The sequence below is a fragment of the Dipodomys spectabilis genome, unplaced genomic scaffold, assembly GCF_019054845.1.
Source record: "Dipodomys spectabilis isolate Male_0828 unplaced genomic scaffold, ASM1905484v1 ptg000162l, whole genome shotgun sequence".
Lineage (NCBI taxonomy): Eukaryota > Metazoa > Chordata > Mammalia > Rodentia > Heteromyidae > Dipodomys > Dipodomys spectabilis.
In genome coordinates this window covers 862,501-886,179 of record NW_024870839.1, presented here as the reverse complement: position 1 = coordinate 886,179, position 23,679 = coordinate 862,501, and the positions used below count along the sequence as shown (strand labels likewise).

The 23,679-nt window shown below is 42.6% G+C and overlaps 1 protein-coding gene across 2 annotated transcripts in view; it reads left to right on the top strand.

The window, feature by feature from the left end:
* Positions 1-393: 393 nt before the first annotated feature.
* Prdm5 (PR/SET domain 5) overlaps positions 394-23,679 on the top strand; it is a 131,576-nt gene continuing 108,290 nt past the window's right edge. For both annotated transcript variants that reach the window (XM_042692983.1, XM_042692982.1), the window contains exons 1-2: positions 394-568; positions 10,067-10,150. In XM_042692983.1, coding sequence (XP_042548917.1) covers positions 476-568; positions 10,067-10,150 — 177 coding nt within the window. In that variant the 5' untranslated portion in view covers positions 394-475. The remainder of the gene's footprint in view (positions 569-10,066; positions 10,151-23,679) is intronic.

Genomic DNA, 23,679 nt, shown 5'->3' with positions numbered 1-23,679 from the left:
GGCGCTCAGAGCCGGCCCCCCCTCCCCACGTCCCAGTGCGCCCGGCCCGCGACCCCGGCCCGCGCCCTCGCGCCCCCCAGCCCGGCCCGCGCCCCTCAGTCCAGCCTGCGGCCTCCCCCTCTCCCGCGCTACTCTGCGCCCCCCCCCCCCCGGTGCTCAGCTTGAGCTCCCCAAGTCCGGCCCGCGTCCCCGATCCCCTCTTCCTCCCCTCCCCCAGCGCCGGCCCTCACCCTGGAGCCCGGCCCGCGCCCCGCGGCGGCTTCGGGCCCCGCCAGACCCCCGGACGAGGAGGGGCTGAGCCGCGGGGGATCCTGGATTCGCCGGAGAGGTGGGGATTGTGGGAGGAAAACTCCATTTCCTCCTTCCCCGCCGGCTTCTTCCCCTCCGCCGCCGCCCATCCCGCACCCCAAGTCCCCACGTGTCGTGTCCCGGGGCCCGGCGCCGAGGCGCGGACGCGCGGGGCGAGGACCGCGCCATGCTGGGCCTCTACGTGCCCGACCGCTTCTCCCTGAAGTCCTCCGGGGTGCAGGACGGCCTGGGGCTCTACACGGCCCGCAGAGTCAGAAAGGTGGGTGACCCCCGCGCCCCGCGGGACCTCCGCCCCGACGGCCCCTTCCCGCGGGGCCGCGCCCGCCGCCGCGCACCTGGGCACCCGGGCAGTGCCCACGTCGGTGTGGCCGGCCGGCCCGGGGTGGGGGCGCTGCCTCCCCGCGGCCAACTCGTCCTTTCCCCCAGCCAGGAAGCCGGTCCACACCAGACTCCCCCCTCCTCCTCTCTCTTCCTCCCTCTCTCCTCTCTAATTCCTCTTTCCCCCTCCCTCATCCCCTTCTCCCTCCTCCCTTCTTCCTTCTCCTCCCTCCTCTGCCCTCCTCCTGCCTTCTCCCTCCTCCCTCCTCCTTTTCCCCTCCTCCCTCCTCTTCTCCTCCCTCCCCCCCCCCCCAACTCTGGGGGTTCCTCTTCCCTCCTCTGGCTGTAGCTGTCCAGGCTTTGCCAGGCCAAAGGGCTGGTGTCATTGGGCAGGCAGCCCTCAGCGCCTTTCCTCAGCCTCAGGATGACTGTGTGGTCCAGCCAGGCCTGCCCCTGGAAGAACCAGTGTGGAAGGAGGGGAAGGGGGGGCTGTGAGGAGCCCACCCCACCCCTCCCCCAGCCTGGGAAGCAAAGGACCCCCGCCCCCCCCCCCCCCCCCCCCCCCCCCCCCCCCCCGTGCAGACTGTGGTGGGCAGCTTCTGGAACAAGCCAACCAATGGGCTCTGGATCTCCCCTCCCCCTCCCTCCACACACATTTACTCTTGAATTTTTCTCTGGTTTTGGGTCAGAGCATAGTCTTTAGGATGCTGGACTAGGGAGAGAGGTCACTACAGTATTCCATATTTTTGGATTAAAAGTTGCAAAGTTCAAACATCGAAAAACTTGTGCTATGGTATTTGCACAGGAAAATTGACGTCTGGAACCTTAAAGGCAGGTGTGTGTGTGCACACGCGTGTGCGCGTGCATACTGAGAGCCACCTTTTACCCAGGTGCTAGGCTTCATACTTGGGAGTTGACCTTTATTATATGATTTCACCTGCACAGTAATCCCTTGAACATTTTTAGTTCTTGTTTAAGAATCTCTGCAGTTCTGTTGTCTGCTGAATTAGTGAGGAAAGCCCCATAGTGTGGCTGCTGCATGTGTTAATTTGTGAGAATGTTCAAATGTAAAAAAAAAAAAGAAAAGAAAAAAATTCCAGCAGTCAATACTTAATTTCTATTAGAGATAGATATTGTCACATGACCAAATGTTTAAAGTCAACCTGCCTCCAAGGCCAAATCTAACCACCAAAGCACTTCTGAATGCAGTTGAAATTCTGTTTTTATTTTATCTTCTTAGTATGCAAATTACCCCAAATGGGCTTTTCTGGAAAGTCTTGGTTGTCAGTGTAATTACCTAACAAACTGGACACAGTTCTATTTGTGTGTGTGTGTGTGTGTGTGGTGTGATTGTGTGTGTCTTAGTCTTGGGGCTTAAACTCAGGGCTAGGCCCTGTCTCTGAACTTCTTTTGCTCATGGTTAGTCTCTACCCACTTGAGCCACAGCTTCACTTCTGGCTTTTCTTTCTTTCTTTCTTTCTTTCTTTCTTTCTTTCTTTCTTTCTTTCTTTCTTTCTTTCTTTCTTTCTTTCTTTCTTTCTTTCTTCTTCTTTCTTTCTTTCTTTCTTTTTCTTTCTTTCTTTCCTTCTTTCTTTCTTTCTTTCTCTTTCTTCTTTCCTTTTTTTGTAGTTTAGTAGAGATTAGAGTCTCATAGATTTTCCTGTCTGAGCTAGCTTCCAACTGTGATCCTTAGATTTCTGCTTCTTGATAGTTAGAATTACAGGTATAGGCCATAGGCCTGAACGTAGTTGTTAAAGATCATGTTATTTATTGTTATAACTAGCAAGACATCAAACAATTCTTCAAATGTAAAAATTATTACATGATTCTGGGCTTTTTTTGTTTGTTTTATATCACTATTTAGATTGTTAGTAACAATGTACTTCTGAGTTTAAAAAACTAATTTTAACCTTTTAAAAAAATGTATTTGGCTACTTCTTGTCTATGCAGTGTCTACGTGGGTCCAACATGAAGCTGTGTGTAAGAGGTGTAAGTTGTGTGTTGAGAGAAGGGTGAACCCTAGGCCTTTTTGTCATAGGGTGACAGCAAAAGATGCTGGGACTCAGGGAAAGTGAGTTGTATGGGGACTATACTATGATTGCCATTGTTGAGCCCTTTTATGTCATATGTATTATTTCACTGGACTCTTCCAATGAGCTTAAGGCCCTCCCTGCAGCTGTCAGTGTGATCATGTTCAAATGAAGACATTGCTGCAGTGGTGTCCCGTGCTGTGACCCTAGGGCAGGGGCAGCTGTGGTTGTGAGTTCAGTGCTTCTGACTGAATATGCTGCTTGCCACTTCGGGAGCTTCTGAGTGATTTGTGGATAGAATTGTGGGAAATAAAACTGAAGTTGTCCTGGAAAACCTAGGCTGGGAAGTTACTGAAACATACTCTTGAGTCAGACCCCCCCCCTTGTACCCAGGAGCCCAGGGCCCCCCACACTGTCATCTCCAGGCACATATCATCATATTTTATCAGATACTAATCTCCAGTGGCTTGTTGTTATCCCCAATTTACAGATGACAATATTGCTCACTAATTACACTTGCTGGAATTTTGATAGTTTTCCTTATGTTGGTCTTTAAAAAAATTTTTTTTTTTTTGAGTCCGGTCGTGGGGCCTGAACTCTGGGCCTGGGTGCTGTCCCTCAGCTCTTCAGCTCAAGGTTAGCACTCTACCACTTGAGCCACAGCGCCACTTCTGGCTTTTTTCTTTTTGTTTATGTGGTGCTGAGGAATTGAACCCAGGGCCTCAGGCATGCAAGGCAAGCGCTCTACCACTGAGCCACCTTCCCAGCCCCTCTTTTAATATTTTTTCTCCTTTTCCAACTCTTCTTCTTTTTTCCAAATGCTAAAACATGTGATCTTGAAAGACAGCTATTTTCTTTTCTTTTGCAGAAGCCCTTTAATTGCTTACTTAGCCTTAGTATATCTGAGTTAGTAGGTAATTGGGGAATTTTCTTTTTTAAAGAGCTAAAGACTAAAAGAAAAAGTAAAGAATAGAAAAAAGGATGTAGAAGTAAGATGAACTGTATGTCTACCAATTTCTGGTCTCCTAATTCCAGTAAAGAATATTGTTGAGGGCCAGACACTGGTGACTCATGCCTATAATCCTAGGTACTCAGGAAGCTGAGATCAGAGGATTGTAGTTTCAAGCAAGTTCCAGGCAAGAAAGTCTGTGGGACTCTTACCTCCAGTTAATCACCAAAGTGGAAGTGGAGCTGTGGGTAAAGTGGTAGAGGGCTAGATTTGAGCAAAAAAGCTCAAGGATAGCGCCCAAGCCCTGAGTTCAAGCCCTAGGACTGACTTACATACACACAAAACAGTATTGTTAAGGGCCTTTTCTCCTTAGCTGAGTACATACTGTCTGTAGTGAATTTACTGTGATGGTGAATTTACTCTCCTGGCTTTCTTCCCTCCAAACTCTGTGCCATTGCCTAAGAAACTTATTTATTTATTATTGATTGATTGACTGATTGATACTGTAGTTTAAATTCAGGGGTCACACTTCTCTCTGATTTTGAATAGAGTCTCTTTCACTTTTCACTCAGGTTGTCTGGACTATGTCCTCTTGTTTATGTTCCATGTGTAGTTGGATTGTAGGTATGGCCACTGCGCCCAGGTTCTTCTTGCTTGAGCTGCGGGGGAGAGGAGGGAATCTCATGATCTTCCTGGGCCAGCCTGAAACAGTGATCCTCTGGACCTCAGACTCCCAAGTAGCTGATATGACAAGTGTGATCCACTTGGTTGTAATGAATTCTTGATAGCATTCTGAGTCCATTCTCCCATCTTACTTTGCCCTTTCCAGGAATACTTTTCAGTTCTTGCTTTAAACGTTACAGATACATGGGATCTCATCTATAGTCTATAGATGCTTTTCAATGCCAGAGTTATTGATAGCACTGAGATGCTTCTTTCCTGTCGCGGTTATCATAAAGCATCACAAACTTAGTGGTTGAAAACAACATGGATTTATTATCATTTGGTTTTGGAATGTAGAAATCTAGAATCAGTGGACATGGCTAGTTTTGGGGAGAGATTGCAGGGGAGAATCCATTTCCTGACTTTTTGTGGTTGTCTAGAGGCTGGCTGCATTTCTTGGCTCATGGCCCCACATCAGTTCAACCTCTGCTTATGTTGCTATAGCTCTGTTTCTCACTTTGACCCTCTGTCTCTGTCTTAAGGACCCATGTGACTGGATATGCTCCAGATATTCTATAATAATCCCCTTTATCTCAAGATCCCTATTATGGCCACATTTGCAAAGTGCCTTTTCTAATATACAGTAGCACATAAGGTAGCACAGAATCTGGGATTGGGATGTAGCCCTCTTTAGCAGCCTCTTTGAGTCTACCATGTCTCCAAACTATAATTCTTTTGTGCCTCAATTATCGGACACATTTACAAGATCAACTAGGATGAGTCCTTTCTCACAGGCTGATCTTGATCTCAATAGGTTTAGAGTACTCCCTGTATATCTAGTTGTATTGATAAATATTCTGCTTCCTTTGCAATATTGATTCTGGCCTGAGTCTACATGATTAGCATTCCAGCAGCAAAAGTCAGGTGAATAGTTCCTTCAGAACAAAGAAGAAGGAGCAGAGTAGAAAAAGAATAGTGTGTGCTAGTACTGAAGGTATTAACACTGAGATTTACAGTCACTAAGCAAATCGCTGCCTCTCAGGGTCTACTTACTTCCAGGGGACCATCTCTCTGTCTTTCAAACCCAAGGCAGCACTCTGTTTCTCACTGAAGGAATTACACTAGAGACATCTGGTAAATAACAGTCCCAAGTAAAATAATACTTGAAATACTCACTCCTTAATTTGTAAAATAGAATAAGCTAAAAAAATGGCTAAGGTCAAGGTAAGTTATATAGCTTATATAATACTTGAAATAAAGGCTTAACATTTGTAAAATAGGATAGGTTTGTAAAATAGGATAAGCTCAAAAAGGTTAAGTTGAAGTCGTATCGGTTAGAAAAATAATCTGAGAAGGAAAAACATAAAATGTAGGAAAAATAGGTAAATGGAGGAAAAGCTACCATGTATAAACAACAATACAAGAAGACTAGATTTTGTTGGAATAAGGTTCTTTGTTGATGGGTTTAGAAGGTGAATCTGGTAAGAAATAATGGATTTTTATCCTACGGCTCTAATTCTGCCAGTGGATGTTTATCGACATTTCCTGGTGGCTGCTGATAACTGATTTGGAGATAGAATCAGAGTTGAAATCATTATTGTATGTCTGCCTTGTGTGATATCTCCTGTGTTCACAAATTCATACTGCACCTCAGTGGCTCATGGTGGCTTTGTGTTTTGTGTTGTTTTGGATTTAAGAAATCCATAACCAATCCACATGTACTGTTTGTTCTGAAACTATGTGTGTGTGATGATAACAACTACAATTAATGAACTGATCCAACAAATATTATGGAGCAATTGTAGTTCTTAGAGATGGTCCTTGTGTCTAGAGGCAGATGACAGTATTAGGTATTTTCACTTAGTTCTTGTGAAAGCCTGTAAGTCAACCCTTGTTCCTGTCTCATGGTCTTGTGGTTCGTTTTGGTGGTATTGGAATTTGGACTCAGGACTTTGAACTTGCTAGGTGTGATATGACTGAGCCATACTAGCTCTGCTTTTTATTTTGTTTTATTTTTAGGATAGAGTCTGTTCCTGCCCAGACACTCGACCTGTGATTCACCAGGATTCCTGTTGTCTCTGCGTTATTTTGAGCATCCAGATTCCTTCTGTGGAGATGGAGTCTTGAGGACTTTTCTTTTTGGGGTAGTCTGGCACTGTGATGCCCCATTGTCAGCCTTCTAGATAGTTCATGGTTTATTATTACCTTCTGCGGTGCTTGGTAAAGATTAAGTACATGGCAGAGTGGACTGAAAATTGAACCACATCCATTAGCCAACTCCTCAAATTTATTACAGACATACCTTATTTTTCCATCTCTTCTGTAGATTGCCTCTCACCACATTTCACCGCATTTCAATTCAACAGCCAATGTACTGAGTATCTGCTTTGAACAAGGCAATGCCTGAGGTCTCGCAGAATGTCCTGGGAAGGAAACTGAGAGGAGGGAAGGATTGGCCTACTCAGTGGAGGATGGATGGTATTTGTCAAAGTTTTGCTCTGTAACGATGAAATAGAGGTGCTGGAGCTTTCTTCTCAAAATAATACATCCTGCCTCTAACCTTCGCTAGCGGACTGATCTTAATCAAGTTATGTAAACGCTTCAAGCCTCACTTTTCTTAGTTGTCACGTAGGAAAATTTCCACAAAGGATTACTGTGCGGGAGCATGGCACCTGTGAGTGCAGTATTATTAATTCTTTCATGGTGTTGCATTTCTTATGCAGCTTTTCTTTCCTGCTAGCAAATACTGGTTAGGTCTCATTTTGAGTCAAGAAATTGTGTGTATGTGTGTGCGTGTGTGTGTGCGTGTGTATGTGTGTGTGTGTGTGTGTGTGTGTGTGTGTGTATGTGTGTACTGGAGTTTAAACTCAGGGGCTTAATGTACCATTTGAGCCACACTCCAAACTCCTTTTTGCTTTCGTTTTTCAGACAGGGTCTCATGTTTTTGCCTGGAGCTGATCTCAGACCAAAATCTTCCTGACTTCACTTGCCCTGTAGGTGGAATTACAGGGCTGAACCATGATGCTTTGGCTTTTTTGGTTGAGAAAGGGGTGAGGGGCATCTTGCTAACTTTTTAGCAATCCTCCTGAGTAGCTGTGATTAAAGATGTAAGCTACCATGCCCAACTTTTGAGAAACGCTTATTTTCTTATGATGGTACTGGGGTTTGAATTTAGGGCTTTATGCTGGCTAAACAAGCATTCTACTATTTGAGCTATGCCTCTAGTCCTTTCTCTCTCTTTTTTTTTCCCTTGATGCCTGTCCTGGGGCTTGAACTCAGGGCCTGGACACTGTCCTTAAGCTTTTATTACACAAGGTTAGCACTCTACCACTTGAGCCACAGCTTTTCTACAGGCTTTTTTTTTTTTTTGAGTAGTTTATTGGAGATAACAGTCTCATAGACTTTCCTGCCTGGGGTGGCTTCAAACCATAATCCTCAAATCTCAAATTGACAAATAAGTTGGATTACAGATATTAGCCACCGGCACCTGGCTGCTCTGGTTATTTTTGGTATAGCATCTTGCTTTCTGCTTGTGCCCTAACTGGATTACTAGTAATTAGGGACTAGTAATGAGGATGATGAGTGTGCACTACCCTGTGCCTCTTTTTCTGTTAAGGTGGATTTCACCAGCTTTCCCCCAAGCTGGCCTTGAACTACAGTCCCTCTGTCTCTTAAGTAGGTTGGATTGTACGTGTGAGCCACTGGCTCCTGTGAAAGGAATTCTTTTTAGTGACAGCATTGTTGAGGCTGTTGGTCTGAGACATGATGCTGAGTACCCATCTTGGCATGAGTGTATGTTGAGTCTTGGCTGGGGCGTCTCTAGAGACAGAATAGGCTTCTAGCTCCTTGTGAGTATGCTTCCTAAACTTTGTTTTGGTGTCAGCTCTGTCTTGATATGAGTTACTAACAATCTCTGAGTTTCTTTTCTTTTTCTTTTCCTTTTTTTTGTTGGTCGTGTGGCTTGAACTCGGCCTAGACACTGTCCCTGAGCTTTTCTTCTCAAGGTTGATGCTCTACCATTTTGAACCACAGCTCTACTTCTGGTTTTCCAGTTCTTATCTCCAGTTAACCACCTGGAGATAAGAGTCTCATGGACTTTCATGCCTGGGCTGGCTTGGAATGTGATCTTCAGCTTTCTGCTTCCTGAGTAGCTAGGATTACAGGCATGAGCCACCAGTACCCAGCATCCCTGTTTCTTTGATATGTTTGGCTTACTTAGACTTACTGTCTTGATCTTCTAGCTCTCTTTGTTCTACCCCTCAGGTTAACATTGAATACATTTTTGTGGCTTGTCTTTTCTTCATCTGGGCTTACTATCTGTAGTTCCTCTCTAAGCTTTCAAATTTTACTCTTCCTGGGAATTGGGTTTTCTGTTGTTCATTAAGTAATTTATATTCCTTAAAACACTGCATTGGTTATTACATTTTTCTCTAACAAGGTTCATCAAAAGCTCCCCTGGAGATTTTGTTATTTTCTTCTTTTGGGCAAAGAGAAAGACTCCACTGAAAACAGTCCCAGGCTGGTTGGGAGAAAGCTCACAGCAGGATCAGGAGCTCCCCCAGAACTTCCTGTGCCCCCCCCCTCCCGTCTGTGTTCCTCCTTCAGTCCCCTGAGAGAAAGATAGGCCACCTGTCCATCAAATGTGACTTTGCAAGTTCATTCAAGCCAGACTGCAGTGGCCAGCCACTCAGCTTTACACACCTGGGGCCAACACACAAGAGGTTGCACACCCAGGGTTCACACATCTGGGCCATGTGTCTGATAAGTCATGCTTAAGTCTATTACACATGCTTTGCATGTTTAGGGGTTTGCAGCCATGTTTGGTACACTTAGGGGCTATGCCTCACCATTTGCACACTCAGGACTACACTGCACTGTTGCACACTCAGAAACTAACCCTGCAGTTCTCTCACACCCCCTCCCAGATCTCAACTTGAACAAAGCCTGGGTTCTGTATGAGAACCAGCAGCCAGCCCCCCCTTGGTTTGAGTTCACAGGGCTTCAAAGCACACACGTGGAGGAAGCATGTAAAGAGACGTGTGCCCACTAGGCTGTTGGGAAGATTGGCAGGCGGATTTAAACGATTTAGGAGCTGTCTTCCTCTGAGAATGGCAGGCCTCCTCCTTTCTTGTGCAAAATAGGGATGAATTTGTGACTTTTATAGAAACCAGGTGATTTTGTGCCTGGTGGGTTTGTCTCTCAAGTCAGACAGAACTCAGTGTTTTTCATATTAAGACCCCTTGCCAAAGGCTGTGAGGGAGACTGACGTGCTCAGTGCCTCTGGAAGTGGAGTGGGTTTAACTCTTTCAAGTGGGCTCTTGTGCTATAGAGTCAGACTTCTAGGTTAGAAGCAGATGAAGCTGGATTTTAAGTATGTAAATACTTTTGTTATGTAAATTAGTTAATATTTTTGGGATGTCCCAATCTATCTTATTTAAAGATTCAGAGGAATTATTATTTTTTTTGTGTGTGTGCTGGTACTGGGGCTTTCTTTTTGTGCTGGAACTCAGGCTCTCATGCTATGCTCATGCTTGGCTTTTTGCTCAAATTGAGTGCTCTACTACTTGAGCCACACTTTCACTTTGGACTTTGTGCTGGGTAAGTGGAGATAAAAGTCTCATGGATAAAAGTCTGCCCAGGCTGGTGTCAAACCTTGATGCTTAGATCTCAGCCTCCTGAGTAGCTAGGATTACAGATGCGAGCTACCTAGCTGAAAAAAGATTCAAATGGAAAAAATGGAATGTTATTGGCTTGATTATCATGCTAATCTTCTTTCAATGTAATCATTGCTACACAGGGTGAAAAGTTTGGACCCTTTGCTGGGGAGAAGAGGATGCCTGAAGACCTGGATGAGAATATGGACTACAGATTGATGTGGGAGGTGAGTTAAATTCTAAAAATATATTTCTCCTGCAGATATATAGCCATGTGAATTGGGTCTATAGTAATTCCAGCTGAGTCTTAATTTTGGAGCTGAGCATTAAAAAAACTATTAGATGGCTGAAATTACTAGACAATTCTCTTAGGACTCTGAAAGTTAGAGCCCAGCACTGAAAAAGGAGTTTTCTGTCTTAAAGGATGCTTTAAGTTTCAAAATATTGTCTGGATTTAAAATTTGGTATTTATAAGTAAACTTACACTTTTCCTATTTCCTAATTAAAGCTATAATTGAATAGAAATAATTCTGAGTTCTACGTTGGACCAAAAAAAAATCCCACCTTAAAATGTATCTTCCTTCTGAAAACATGCATTTAAGAAACCTTGACACTGTAGATAGCCCTTGCAATCTGATATTGCTTTCATGGATACAGTTGTATAAGTCTATGTATATATTATAAGAATTTTCATCCTACTTGTGGCCACTTACATTTATTGTTACTTTTGTCTAATGATTAGAAGAAAGGACTGAGGAACAGAAATAGGAAAGTTGAAGTGAAGAGAGCATTGAAAGGAAATTTTGGAAAATTAGATACTAGGAATTACATTTAGTTATCTGTCTGTCTGTCTGTCTACCTATGTACTAGGACAAGTATAGAGAACTCAGGGCTTGGGTGCTGTCTTCTTTTTCTTCTTCTTCTTCTTTCTCTTCCTCCTCCTCCTCCTCTTCCTCCTCCTCTTCGTCCTCCTCTTCTTCCTCCTCCTCCTCCTCCTCCTCCTCCTCCTCCTCCTCCTTCTTCTTCTTCTTCTTCTTCCTCTTCCTCCTCCTCCTCTTCCTCTTCCTCCTCCTCCTCTTCCTCCTCCTCCTCTTCCTCCTCCTCCTCCTCCTCCTCCTCCTCCTCCTCCTCCTTCTTCTTCTTCTTCCTCTTCCTCCTCTTCCTCCTCCTCCTCCTTCTTCTTTTTGTCAGTCCTGGGGCCTGAACTCTAGGTCTGGGTGCTGTCCATCAGTTCTTCAGCTCAAGGCTAGCACTCTAGCACTTGAGCCACAGCACCACTTCCGCCTTTTTCTGCTTATGTGGTGCTGAGGAATCGAACCCAGGGCCTCATGCATGCAAGGCAAGCACTCTCCCACTGAACCACCCTCCCAGCCCTGTCCTTTTCTTCTAAAGGCTGGTGCTTGTACCACTTGAGCTATCATTTCACTTCCAGCTTTTTTGAATCTCATGGACTCCTGCCCAGGCTGGCTTTGAATGGTGATCCTGAGATTTCAGCCTCTTGAATAGCTAGGATTGCAGGTATCAGCCACTGGAACCTGTTTTCTTTGAGGAGTGAAACAACTGAGAAATGCCAGGTGGGCCCTCAGCATCGGGGCTCCTAACCCAGGAAAAGCCCAGACATTGGAATAGAGAATGCTACATAGAGAGCCTCTCTGTGTAGGCACCAATCACTATCTCCAGAGGAACAGAAATGATAGGATATTTTATACACATACAAAAAGAGAGAGCAAATCTGAAGTCTATAGGGCAGGCTGACAGGCTGGAAATTCAGACAACTGTGAATGCTGTAGTCTATAGGACAGAATTTTTTCTTTTGTAAACCTAGTATTCTTAAGGCATTGGAAGAGAGTCATGGACATTGTGAAGGATTGAAAGTGAGGAATATAGAGTATTGCACTCACAAAATATCTACACACCATGTAGATTCATGTTTGATGAAGTGACTGAACACTGTAACTTGGTCAAGTGATATATAAGGTCATCATAGTGTATTGCCTACAAGCAAAGTACATTTCCCAGAAGCATGCCTGTTACTGAGACTTCTAAGACCGGATAAGGAAAAAGATTTCTAAAAGGCTTCCTCTCTATAAACGATGGAAATTGAGATTAATAACATAGTCTGGGGTATAATTTTAAGTGTGAAATGTTTTTGATACTGGCTTCATTTAGCACACTGTTTTAGTTATATGTTTTTATGAACCTAAAAATATGTCTTAATGGCCATCACTGTGTTTTTTCTTCCCCCAAAGGTCTTAATTTTCTCAGCAGTTAATTTTTTTGCCATGAACGTTTTCATAAATCAAACAGCACGCAACCCAAGATAACTAAGTCTTAAATGATAAAAATAGCAACCTTCAACAGGTTATTAATGGCTTTTGATATTTATTTTCTTGTCTTATCATTTTTGCATGATGATTTGGTTAACATAGCCAGTTATGAGGCATTTAAAACAGATAATGATTATAATTTTTACCTTAGAAAGAAAACTTGCAGATGGGAAACCTAAGACTGCTTTTATATTTTGTGGTGGCAGTTCATAATATAGCATCTATAGCTTTGCATTGTCCCCATGATTTTTTTTTTCTTGGTGACAGTTCTGGGGCTTTGGTGTTGTCCCCGAGCTTGTTTGCTTAAAACTAGTATTCTTCTACTTGAGCTGTAGCTCCATGTCTGGCTTTTTGATGGTTAATTGGAGAAGAGAGTCTCATAGACTTTCCTTCCTGGGATGGCTGGAACACAGATTCTCAGATCTCAGCCTCCTGAGTAGCTGGCGTTACAGGTATAAGCACCAGCACCCTGCCCTTTTTCTTCTATTAGCTTTGAGTTTAGTAGAACTCAGAGTAAGCACAGAGAAAGGAAAATGACTTCTTTAACTATTGGTTCCTTTTCTGGAGCCCTTGAGTCCTCACAAAGTGAGACAGCCCTTTCGTTCATCAAGTAAGAGAAAGACCTCTCCATTTTCTGGAGGACAGATTGAGTCTAGGTATCGAAAACATTTCTAATGTGCCCTGTACCTCCATTGATCACACCTTGCATCTCTCAAATAGCTCATCCTTCTCAAACTGAGAGAGTTACCCGTATTGTGACTATGGAACCTGAGCCAGATGCTGGTGCCAGCATCTGGAGGATGTCACATGAGACAGGATAGATCATAGTTTATGTTTGTATTTGATCGTGGTGCTGGTGGTTCTTGCAGACAAGGCATGCTTTTAAGTGGCCATTTCATACCAAAGAACATGGAACTACCACACAGGAATGAGCTAGTGAGCTTTGGTAGCCTGGGATTGGGTGACTCACAGTGGCTGCTTGAAGCTTCTCCTCCCTCCAGAGGCATAGTTTAGAACTGACTATGCTGATGCTTCAGAGCTATTTTCCAAACTCAGTTTCTTTCTGCCTTGGCCACAAAGATTTGAAGTTATTGTTGGAGGAGACTCCATCTTGTTTGTCATTCATTCTTCTCCATGCTCTCAGATTTTCTTTTCCTCCCTCCCTCCCTCCCATCTTCCCTCCCTCCCATCTTCCCTCCCTCCCTCCCTTCCTCCCTTCCTCCCTCCCTCCCTCCCTCCCTTCCTCCCTCCCTCCCTCCCTACCTCCCTGCCTTCCTGCTTTCCTTCCTTCCTTCCTTCCTTCTTTTCTTTTTGTGCCAGTCCTGAGGCTTGAACTCAGGCTTAGGTACTGTCCTTGAGCTTTTTAGCTCAAGGCTAAGGCTCAACCACTTGAGCCATACCACCACTTCTGGCTTTTTGCTTATTAATTGAAAATAAGAGTCCCATAGACATAGTACCCAGGCTGGCTTCGAATTGCACTCATGAGACCTCAGCTAGCCAGGATTATAGAAGTGAACCACTGGCACTTGGTTGAAGTTTTATTTTCAAGCAATGTTTATTAAAAGAAGAATTCAGGATTTTTCAGGCTTCAGGTCAGTTGTAGAGCTGGGAGGTTGGAAGCCAGAGCTTTTCATTGACAATTTGGGGGAATGTGATCAATTACCAGTATTGTGTTTTGTTCTTCCCTTACCTATTTTCCCCCTACCAATTTAGGGCTCAAGATACATTTCTTTTCACACTCTACTCTTTCATATTCACCTTTATGACCAAAATGCATTCATGTATTGTCTGAATTTTCAACAATACATTCCTTTAGAATTTCCACATCATCCTGTCTGCTAGTATCTTCTATAAAGACTGAGAATTTCAGCTGAGAAAAAGTATTTCAACTGTTACATGAAATATTTCCTAAATATTGATCATAAATGAAGGAGATATTTCACATAACAATTGAAATATTTCCTCTTCAGCTATTGGCTCAAGCCTTTACATTATGTCATTGGAAGAATATCATATGGTGTAATTGCTTTGCCACTGGTATTGACGTACGTTGATTTATTTACTTTCCCATTTATTTGTGTCAATACTGGGGCTTAAACTCAAGACTTTGTGCTCTTGCTTGGCTTGTTTCTGATCAATATTGGCACTTTACCACTTGCCACACCTTTAGCTCTAGATTTTTTTTGCAGGAAGTAAGATTCTTCGGCCTCGCTTCAAACCTCAGTCTTCAGATGTAAACCTCCTGTTTAGCCAGGATTACAGGTGTGAGCCACTGGTGCTGGGGCTGCTGATCATTCTCAAGACAATCTTTAAATTAAACATTGGTGCTTGTAGTGTCTGGTTTTGAATCATCTGCACAGCTCTGCCTTGTAGGACAGGGTCATTTCTTCCTTTACTGAAGCATTTCTTTGACATTGCCTGTAGAAGATGGCCTGGTAAGTTCTGAAGTTCTAACGCGACTTTCCCAGGGAATCCTTCATTCCTGAACTGTGTCTCCATGTGAATCCCAGGGGGCGCAGGGCTGTTCCCATCTCTTCTCTCTCCCGGTGGGACTGGGCTTCATTGCCCAGTCCCATTCATGGATGCAGCAGGCCATCTAGCAGTGTTATAATGTCACCCACGAAGGTAGATGCTGTCATGGCCCAGTCACCCTGGGTGGCCTTTTGGGGCACAAAGCACTCTTATAGAACCAGCTAAGAAGTATTGTTCAGAGCCCTTAAGAAACAGATAACCACCTAAAAATTCAAGAGAAATATCCCAATTGTGGGTGGAATTTTTTTATATAGGAAAATACAAAATCTATTTAAGTCTGGATCAAATTCTTGTGATGGTGTTATCTGTAACATACACTAAAGTAAGTGTTTATCTCCACACCAGGGAAGTTAGGAACAGAACAGAACAAACACTATGAGACTTTTGAAAAAGGCCTCTGGACTTGTGAGGGTTCCAGATGTAAGAAACACAGCTGCAATGTCAGGTGCATGGCCTTCATGTGCCTGGCAAGGGCAAGAGTGGAATTTTCTCATTCATTTATTTCTGAAGACTCTCCCTGGGAGGAACAGTGAGGAGAACTATTTTTATGTGTGTTTGAGGCCAGTGGTGTTCCTGGGTCATTAATCACTACAGTATTAGACTGCCCATATTTTATAAGAGACAACATGTCAAATGATTGTACTTCTTTCTGTTGGTAGAAAAGACTTCCTACCTGTGAGTACATAATATGTTTTTGAAATAGAGCTGTCAAAATGTAAGCGAGGTAAGCCAAGCTCAGAGAGACAAAAGGCATATGTTTTCTCTTATATACGGGAGCTAGATCTAAAATACAATGGAACATGACAAATTATGCAGGTCTCTAGGCATCCATATACAGTGAGAGCAGAGGAGGATTCTCTTAGGGGAGGACCACAAAGGCACAAGACCTCTGTGCCTCTGACAAAATAATATGTATTGAAATGAATTCCAGAAAATGGAAATGAGGTTTTTATCTTTCTTGTTGTTTTTCTTTTCTTTGTGTCTGTTTCTTTGTCTGTCTTTGGGAAGGTAAGAGGGGGTGCACAAAATAGACAGAGGGTGAGAAAATGCAGCAGTGGTACTCACTGGACACTATGTTGAAAATGAATTATACAAGTTGTGGGTGGGAATGGGAAGAAAAAACGGGGAGACAGCGAGGGAAGAAGTGACATTGTCCAAAAAGAAATGTACTGATTACCTGACTTATGTAACTAGAACCCCTCAGTACATCACCTTTATAATAACAATAAAAAAGTAGAAATTAAAAAAAACATGATTATGAGATTTGCAGGTGTTGTACAAATTTTTGCTCTGCTAGAATTATAGTAAATTATTATTTCAAAATAATTGTGCATACCAGGTGAGCTGGTGCCCTTTCCACAACCAATGGGATTTTAAACATCTTGATGTCAAGGAAAATACATACAGATCGTGTTTGGAAACTTCTTTCTCAGTCTCCAGTCTCTACTTGGTTATACAATGGGGATGATCTCTAACTGATGACTGTCTCTCATTGGTTCTATTCCATGAACTTCACACACAGGAACCCGATGAAACTGGAAAATGGCCACCTCACTAGTGGGTACGTGATCATTCTCTGTGTGGCTCCAAAAAAAGCAGGATTGAGAGACCAGGCCAGGGTAGAAACTTCACACTCTTCGTATTAGATCTTGATCTTACTACTGCCAGTGGCAACAGTCGGGTCTGTTGAATAAGTACGGAGTGCATTTTCCAGCAATATGTGTAGAGAATCACAATTTCACTCAGACTCACCGGGCAGCCTGACTGGACTGCAAGGGACAGGGCTTGGAGGGAGCTCTGCCTTCTGAGGAATATTGAATCTGATGAGGGCAGGTCTGCTTTCTATCCAGCAGGTGGTAGGGCATAGAGAGGACATCTTTTGACGTGTGTTTCCTTGAATTGTGGTAACCAGTACCTGGCCCAGTGGCTTATGGATCAGGGCCGCAGGGCTTAGCTGAGGAAAGCACTGCCTTGATGCTGGGGTAGTGTTAACCATATGCAGATGGCTGCCCTGTTTGAGGATGAGGAAGAGCTCGTGTCCTGCGCCTTCTTCATGGTGGAAATGGTAGAGTTTTAGGTCAGGAAATCATTACAGAATAGGTTTTTATTTTACAGGACATCTTTATTTTAGAATAAAGTTCTCTTCTATAAATTGTTTCTCAGTTACAGTGACAATCTAACTTCCAAGTTACTTGAAAGCAAAATGGGAATCTGAGAAGGACTTGTGAAATATTCAGATAATGTAAGCAGTATAAAAACTTCAGACCTTCTTCACCTTGGCTCATCAGTAGTTCTGATATAGGTATGCAGGTGAAGGTGAATGAATCAGAGCTCATCAGAGATGCTCTAGCCATATCCCATCAAATAAATAATCTATTTATTTATTTATATGTGTTTATATATGTATATATGTATGTATTTATTTATTTATGTTGGTCCTGGGGCTTGAAGTTGGGGGCTTGGCACTGTCCTTTGTATTCAAGGCTAGTGCTCTACCACTTGAGCCACAACTCTACTTCCAGTATTTTGGTGGTTAATTGGAGGTAAGAGTCTTGTGGACATTTCTGCCAGGCTGGCTTTAAACTTCTATCCTCACAATCTCAGTCTCCTAAGTGGCTAGGATTATAGACATGAGCTACCAGTGCCCAACTCAGATGATTCTCAGATACAGTTTTAAAGTATTAAGACAGAAAACATGACAGTAAAAGGATGGAGAAAGATATGTCACACAAATATAAATGAAATCAGTTTTGACCCAACTGGCATTCTACAGAAGGGACTTGAAGGTTGGCAATGTTACTAGAAGTAAAGATAGGCCTGTTTAAAATGCTAAAGCAAAAAGCTGAGCATGGTGGAAACAGACAGAGATGCACGGCCCTAATGGGAGATTTAAACACACGTTTTTTAGTTGCTGTCTGAGTAAGCACCAAGGGCATATGGGAAATCTCTGTGATTTAATTAGTAGTACTTATTCATGATTGGATTGACCTAATGAGAGTCATTGAACCAAGTTTATCTGGAGCACTACCAAAGTCACTATGTGATGGGTCATAAAATACAGGGTAACAGATTTCAAAGGTTGAACATTTTAGCATTTAGCATTCTTAGAAAGAATGTGAAAGCATGTGCAGGTGGCTCATTCTTGTAATCCTCGCTACTTCAGAGATTGCGATATGAGGATCATGGTTTGAAGCCAGCCTACGCAGGAAAGTCCATGAAACTCTAACCTACAATTAACAACAACAACAAAAAAAGCCAGAAGTGGTTGTATGGGTCAAGTCGTAGAGTCCTAGTCTTAAGCAAAATAGCTCAGGGACAATGACAGTGCTCAAGCCTGAGTTCAAGCCCCAGCACTAGATACCCTTCCTCCTACTACCCCCAGCCCCCCACCCCCTCCCCTGGAAAAAGAAAAAAAAAGCATATGTTTGGAGCTAAAGGAAAAGAAACAACTCATGGGTCAATCCCTTTACTATTTTACTGTCTTGGGTTTTCCAATCTTGTAGATGTAGATACTTTTTTTATGAAGATGAGAATTTGACTACAGTAGTCTTTGAAGCAGTTGGTGGGTGGATATTCAAGTGAACACTTTGTTCGAGTGTTTTCCTCTTTCTTTGCAGTTGTTTTGTCACTACAGCTGGTCTGCTCTTGGGAACTTGGCTCAGTACCAGCTTTCCATGTGTTTTAGTTTTTTTTGGGAAAAATGGTTTTTGGTTGTTTCAAATCTACTTAAAATTTTTTTTCTTTATAGAAGTCCTTTTAGGTGTTTGGAACAAAGAAGTCTTTTTACCAAGTGTTTCCGTATTGTAGATGATAAGATTATTGTTGTAAGCTCCAAATAGAACCTTTGGTATAGATGGAAAAATACCACCTAGGAAGATGCAGAGGATTCTGGAACTGCTGAAAGAAATTTCTAGTACTTCTTCCCTCTCTCTGCCCACTGGGGACTACGCAGGGTGGAGGCAGGGTGAGTGCATGCTGCCTGTCTGCATTCTTTTTGTTTGTTCTGGGCGTGTTCATTTTCTACTCCTCATACCATGGCTCCTACCTACCTCAGCCAGCTTCTGGCATTTTCTGTCAAAAAAAGTAAAAGAGTGTTGATAGCTCGGTGCTGATGACTCACCCCTGTAATCCTAACTACTCAAGAGGTTGAGATCTGAGGATCACAGTTCAGAGCCAGCACAGGCAGGAAAGTCTGTGAGACTCTTATCTCCAGTTAACCACCAGAAAACCAGAAGTGGAGCTATGGCTCAACGTAGCCGACCAATAGCCTTCAGTGAAAGAGTTCAATGACAGTAGACCTGAGTTCAACCCCCAGGACTGACAAAAAAAAAGAAAGAAAGAAGAAAGAAAGAAAAAAAAGAGTTAATAATTTATGGGTAGTAAGTAAAATAAAGGTCTCAGAAAGACAAAGGGCAGATAGTCATAGAGGATGGTTCCAATGGTGTAACTCCTTTGAACAACTAACTTACAGTTTAACAGAATGAATACTAGGGAACTGAAGCAGGTTGCCAGGGGCCAAGGGCCAAGGAGATAGGTGCAGGTGAATGGAGAGAGAGATGGTGAGATTTAGTGTACACATGTGAAAATGGAACTAGGCCGCTTGAGGGGATGGGTAGGGGTGGGAGAGATGGGGGAGAATGATGGAAGGGGTGAAATGATCATGGTGAATTGGACTAAAACCCCTAAACAACTAAAAATATATTAAAAAATTTAAAAAGCCCAAACAAAACAGCAAACCAACTTCTGTGTTGTTTCAGTACATGTACTATGCTGTGGTTCCAATCATAATGTAAAGCAGTATACATATTAAAAAATAATAGATGCATTTACAAATGATAACAACTATAACTCCAGCTTATTTAGATAATAAGGAAATATGTTATACCCATATGACATTCACTTGTTGAGCAACTGTGGGATGGTTGATGCATCAGCTTAATGTCACCTTCAAGTTCTTTCTACCTCTTTACTTTGTCCACCTTGGTAGTGGCCTCACTAAACTCTGGCTTTTATTTCATATTGTTATTATAATCATTATTTTGTGCCAGTACTGGAGCTTGAACTTGGGGCCTAGCATTCTCCCTTAGTTTTTTCTCGCAAGGATAGTGTTCTACTTCTTGAGCCACATCTCCACTTTAAATTTTTTGTAGGTTAATTGCAGATAAGATTCTATAGCCTTTTTTTTTTTTTGCCTGTCTAGGCTGCTGTAACCTCGATCCTCAGATCTCAGCCTCCTAAGTTAGCAAGGATTAGAGACATGAGCCCATGGGCCAGAAAATGGCCTTTGAATCATGAGCTCACTTCAAGGAGATTTTTTTTGGAGAAGAGGGCATAGTAACAGTAAAGCTTAGAGATGCAAGTCTTATGTACAACTACAGAAATCAAGTTATCTGTCTTTCTGAAAGTTCCCTTCTGGTATGTCTACTTAGCATTTTGGACACAATACTTTTTTTGGATTTCAGATATATGTTAGTCATCTCATTGAAATGATTTGAAAATAAATTCATAAGCTTTTTAATGCTTTCAAATAATCAAAGGTTAGTTCCTTATTTTATTTTTGTCTTTGTTGTTGCATGGCCAGAAAATAAGTTTTTTTTTTAACACAGTACTTTTTTCCTGGGCTGTAAAAATGAAGTTGATTTAAAGATAAATTCAATTTAATTGAAATCATTTATCTGGAGTTAAAAATTAGTATTAGGAGCAGACAGGCAAATGAATTGTGAAGTTGGAAAGTTAACCCAGGAATATAGTTTGCTATCAGGGGCAGCTGAAGGACTGGCAGGCTAAACAAATGTTAGTTTTAAATGCTATTTATTTGCTTGAGATTGCAGCTTGAGTGATGAGGCTGTGAAAACAGCCATTGTCAGAATTGTAGGCATTCGAGGAGGAAATTATTTGCTTCTTGCAAAGGCTACCTGTGTTTCCAACACAAAGTATTCCTTCGATTTATTCAAGGCCATACAGGTTAAGCTGACTCACCTCAAGCTCTCTTTTATTGTTAAGCTTATGGTTGGGCCTACCTTGTCCCCCCAATTTTTCCCCCCAGCACACTGGGGAAAAAATTCTAATTTTAGGAAAGCATATGTGATATTTCACAGATGAGTTAATTTTGTTGTTGTTTGGGTAGGTTTGGTGACACAAATACTCGAGTTTTGCAGGAAACTTTCCTATATATGCACTTAGGGCATGGGCACTGTCCCTGAGCTTTTATTCTTAAGGCTAGGGCTCTACCACTTGAATCACAGCTCCACTTCTTGCTTTTATGGTGCTAAGTTGGAGATAGGAGTCGTATGGATTTTCTTGCCCAGGCTGGCTTTGAACCATGATCCTCAGATCTCAGCCTGCCGAGTTGCTAGGATCACAGATGTGAGCCACCCGCACAAGCTCATTTTATCTACTTATGTATTTATTTTAAAGAATTCTTTTGAATTTGCTCTCATAAGACATTGTAAATTTAAGCAGAGTATATCCTAGTTCCCATGGCGATAGACAATGAAGCTGGTTTTTATTTGTCTACAATGTGGGATGTACTAAGTAAAGGCCCTAAGGCTTATGGGAAAAGACAGGCTTAGTGACATGATACACAAAGCTTTCATTGACACATTGAAAGTAGGAATTGAATAAAAGTTGTAGTATAGTTTTATATCTATTAAACAGTTATGAAGTGATAAGTTCTGCAATAAATATAGCAGTTTACTTTTGGAGAGACCTAGGTTTGCTTGTGGAAGTCAGCAGCTCATGATTTATTCTTGAAGTGTTGAAAAGGAAGGTTGTCTGAATTGGATAAATTATCTGAATTGGCTAGAAGATTGTAACCTTTGATGTGGTGAGGTCACTTCATAGCCTAGGTGGTAAACTGAGGAACATGGGAGATGGTTGAGGTATGAGAGTTCTGGGATTTCTTGGGTGTGTTTTTTTGCATTTGTTTAGTGTTTCTAGAAGGTTTGTTTGTTTGCAAACAGAGATAGAATCTGTGTAATGTGCAGGTTACTCCCTAACTTCAGTTCCATTAGACTATTAGAGCCAACTGCTGATTTAAATAAACCATATACGTTCCCTTAAAATTCTGACATCCCATGGCCCTTGAAACAACTTGGCTTCAATACTTACACACTTCAACATGGTACCTCCACCAAAGGATCTTTTCTCTGTAAATTTCATTTTGTGTGCATGTGTGTATGTATTGGTACTGGGGCTTGAATTTAGGGCTTTGTACTCTTGCTTAGCTTTTTTGCTCAAGGCTGATGCTTAACCACTTAAACCACACTTCCCACTTCTGGTTATTTATTTATATATTTATTTTTGCTGGTGAATTGGAGATAAGAGTTTCACAGGACTTTTCTACCTGTGCTGGCTTTGAAAGTTAATCCTCAGATCTCCACCTCCTGCCATACATGAGCCACTGGTATCCAAAGATACTTTTTCTCAATTAGGAATTGCTACCAAAATACTTTTACCCTTTAACTCTGCTCCTTGGTTACTCTGTCTGAATTTGTCACTATCAACCCTTTCCATTGCCTTAATCATAGTCCTGTCCTCTTCGATCTAACTTCTGCTCCATCTTCCTACACTACCAGTTTTCTTATGGACCTGATGATTCTCCTTCTTAGCTGACAGCAGTCAGATTTTTCTAGCTTCTCTGTTTCCCAGACTCACATTGGGGGTTGGCTCCATGCAGTGTTAGAAGTGCCCTGATTCACTTAATGAGGCCTAGAGAGAGATTCCTGCCCTCTCTGGTCCCCTGGTTTCCCTACACGGGAGCAGACACAGGCTGTTGGGGCCCTTTGTCATCTCAGACACATCCTTAGCACAATGCTTCAAAAAAACCCCACCAACCAGCTCCTCCTATCTTCATTTTCATGTGCTGTCTGTGTTTGCTTGATGCCCACCTGGTGTCTGCACTTGTCTGAGTCCGGGCTCCAGGTTGGCTTATATGTAGGCCACGTGCCTTGGGTCACGAAATTCGGCCAGGAAGCCCACCTTACATATTCTAGCTAGTTCATTCGCAGGGCCCAGACCAGTGGTAGGTATCATTACAGGTACAGAACAGTGTTCATTTGCTTGCCAGAGTGAGAAGCAAGCTCATTTTAAATGAATCAGTTCAGTGTACTATTTTAACTGTACATCCAGAGCCAGGCCGCCTGCTGGACAGGCTGTACTTAGCATGGTAGATTCCTCTTTCCTCCTCCATACAATTGCTTCATGAATAGTGGAATAGCTCTGGTCTCAGTCCTGGGAACGATGCGTACATTCTATCAGTGATAGAGACGCAGGTGCTTTAGACAGACAGACAGACAGACAAGTGTCTACCTACAGTGTTAGTGCAAGACAATGACCTGGTCTCAACTTGTCTGCATCCTACCTCTACTTGGGTTACATTTTTCTTCAAAACAGTTAATGGTTCTTCAAAACAGTTAATGGTTATAATGAGCAGTTTGTTTTGATCTTGATTTTCATTCATTAAGCATATAGGCTTTGGTTTAACTTGGTTGTAGTTTCTGTCTTACAGTGATATTTCTTTAATAAACAAGAAGTGTGTGTTTTTTAAAATTTATTTTGTGAAATCAGAACTTTTTAAAAAGGGAAAACAATGAAATGAACTTTAGGAAGCTAGACAGGCACTGATGGCTCATGCCTGTAATCCTAGCTACTCAGGAGGCTGACATCTAAGGATTGGGGTTCAAAGTCAACCCAGGGAGGAAAGTTCATGAGACTCTTTTCTCCAGTTGACCATCAGATAATCGGAAGTGGAGCTGTGGCTCAAAGTGGTAGAGTGTTAGCCTTGAGCAAAAGAGCTCAGGGACAGTGCTCAGGCCCTGAGTTCAAGCCCCACAACCAACAACTGGTAGAAAAAAAAGAAATTAAGGAAGATAATGTTTCCTTTGTTTTAATTGTCT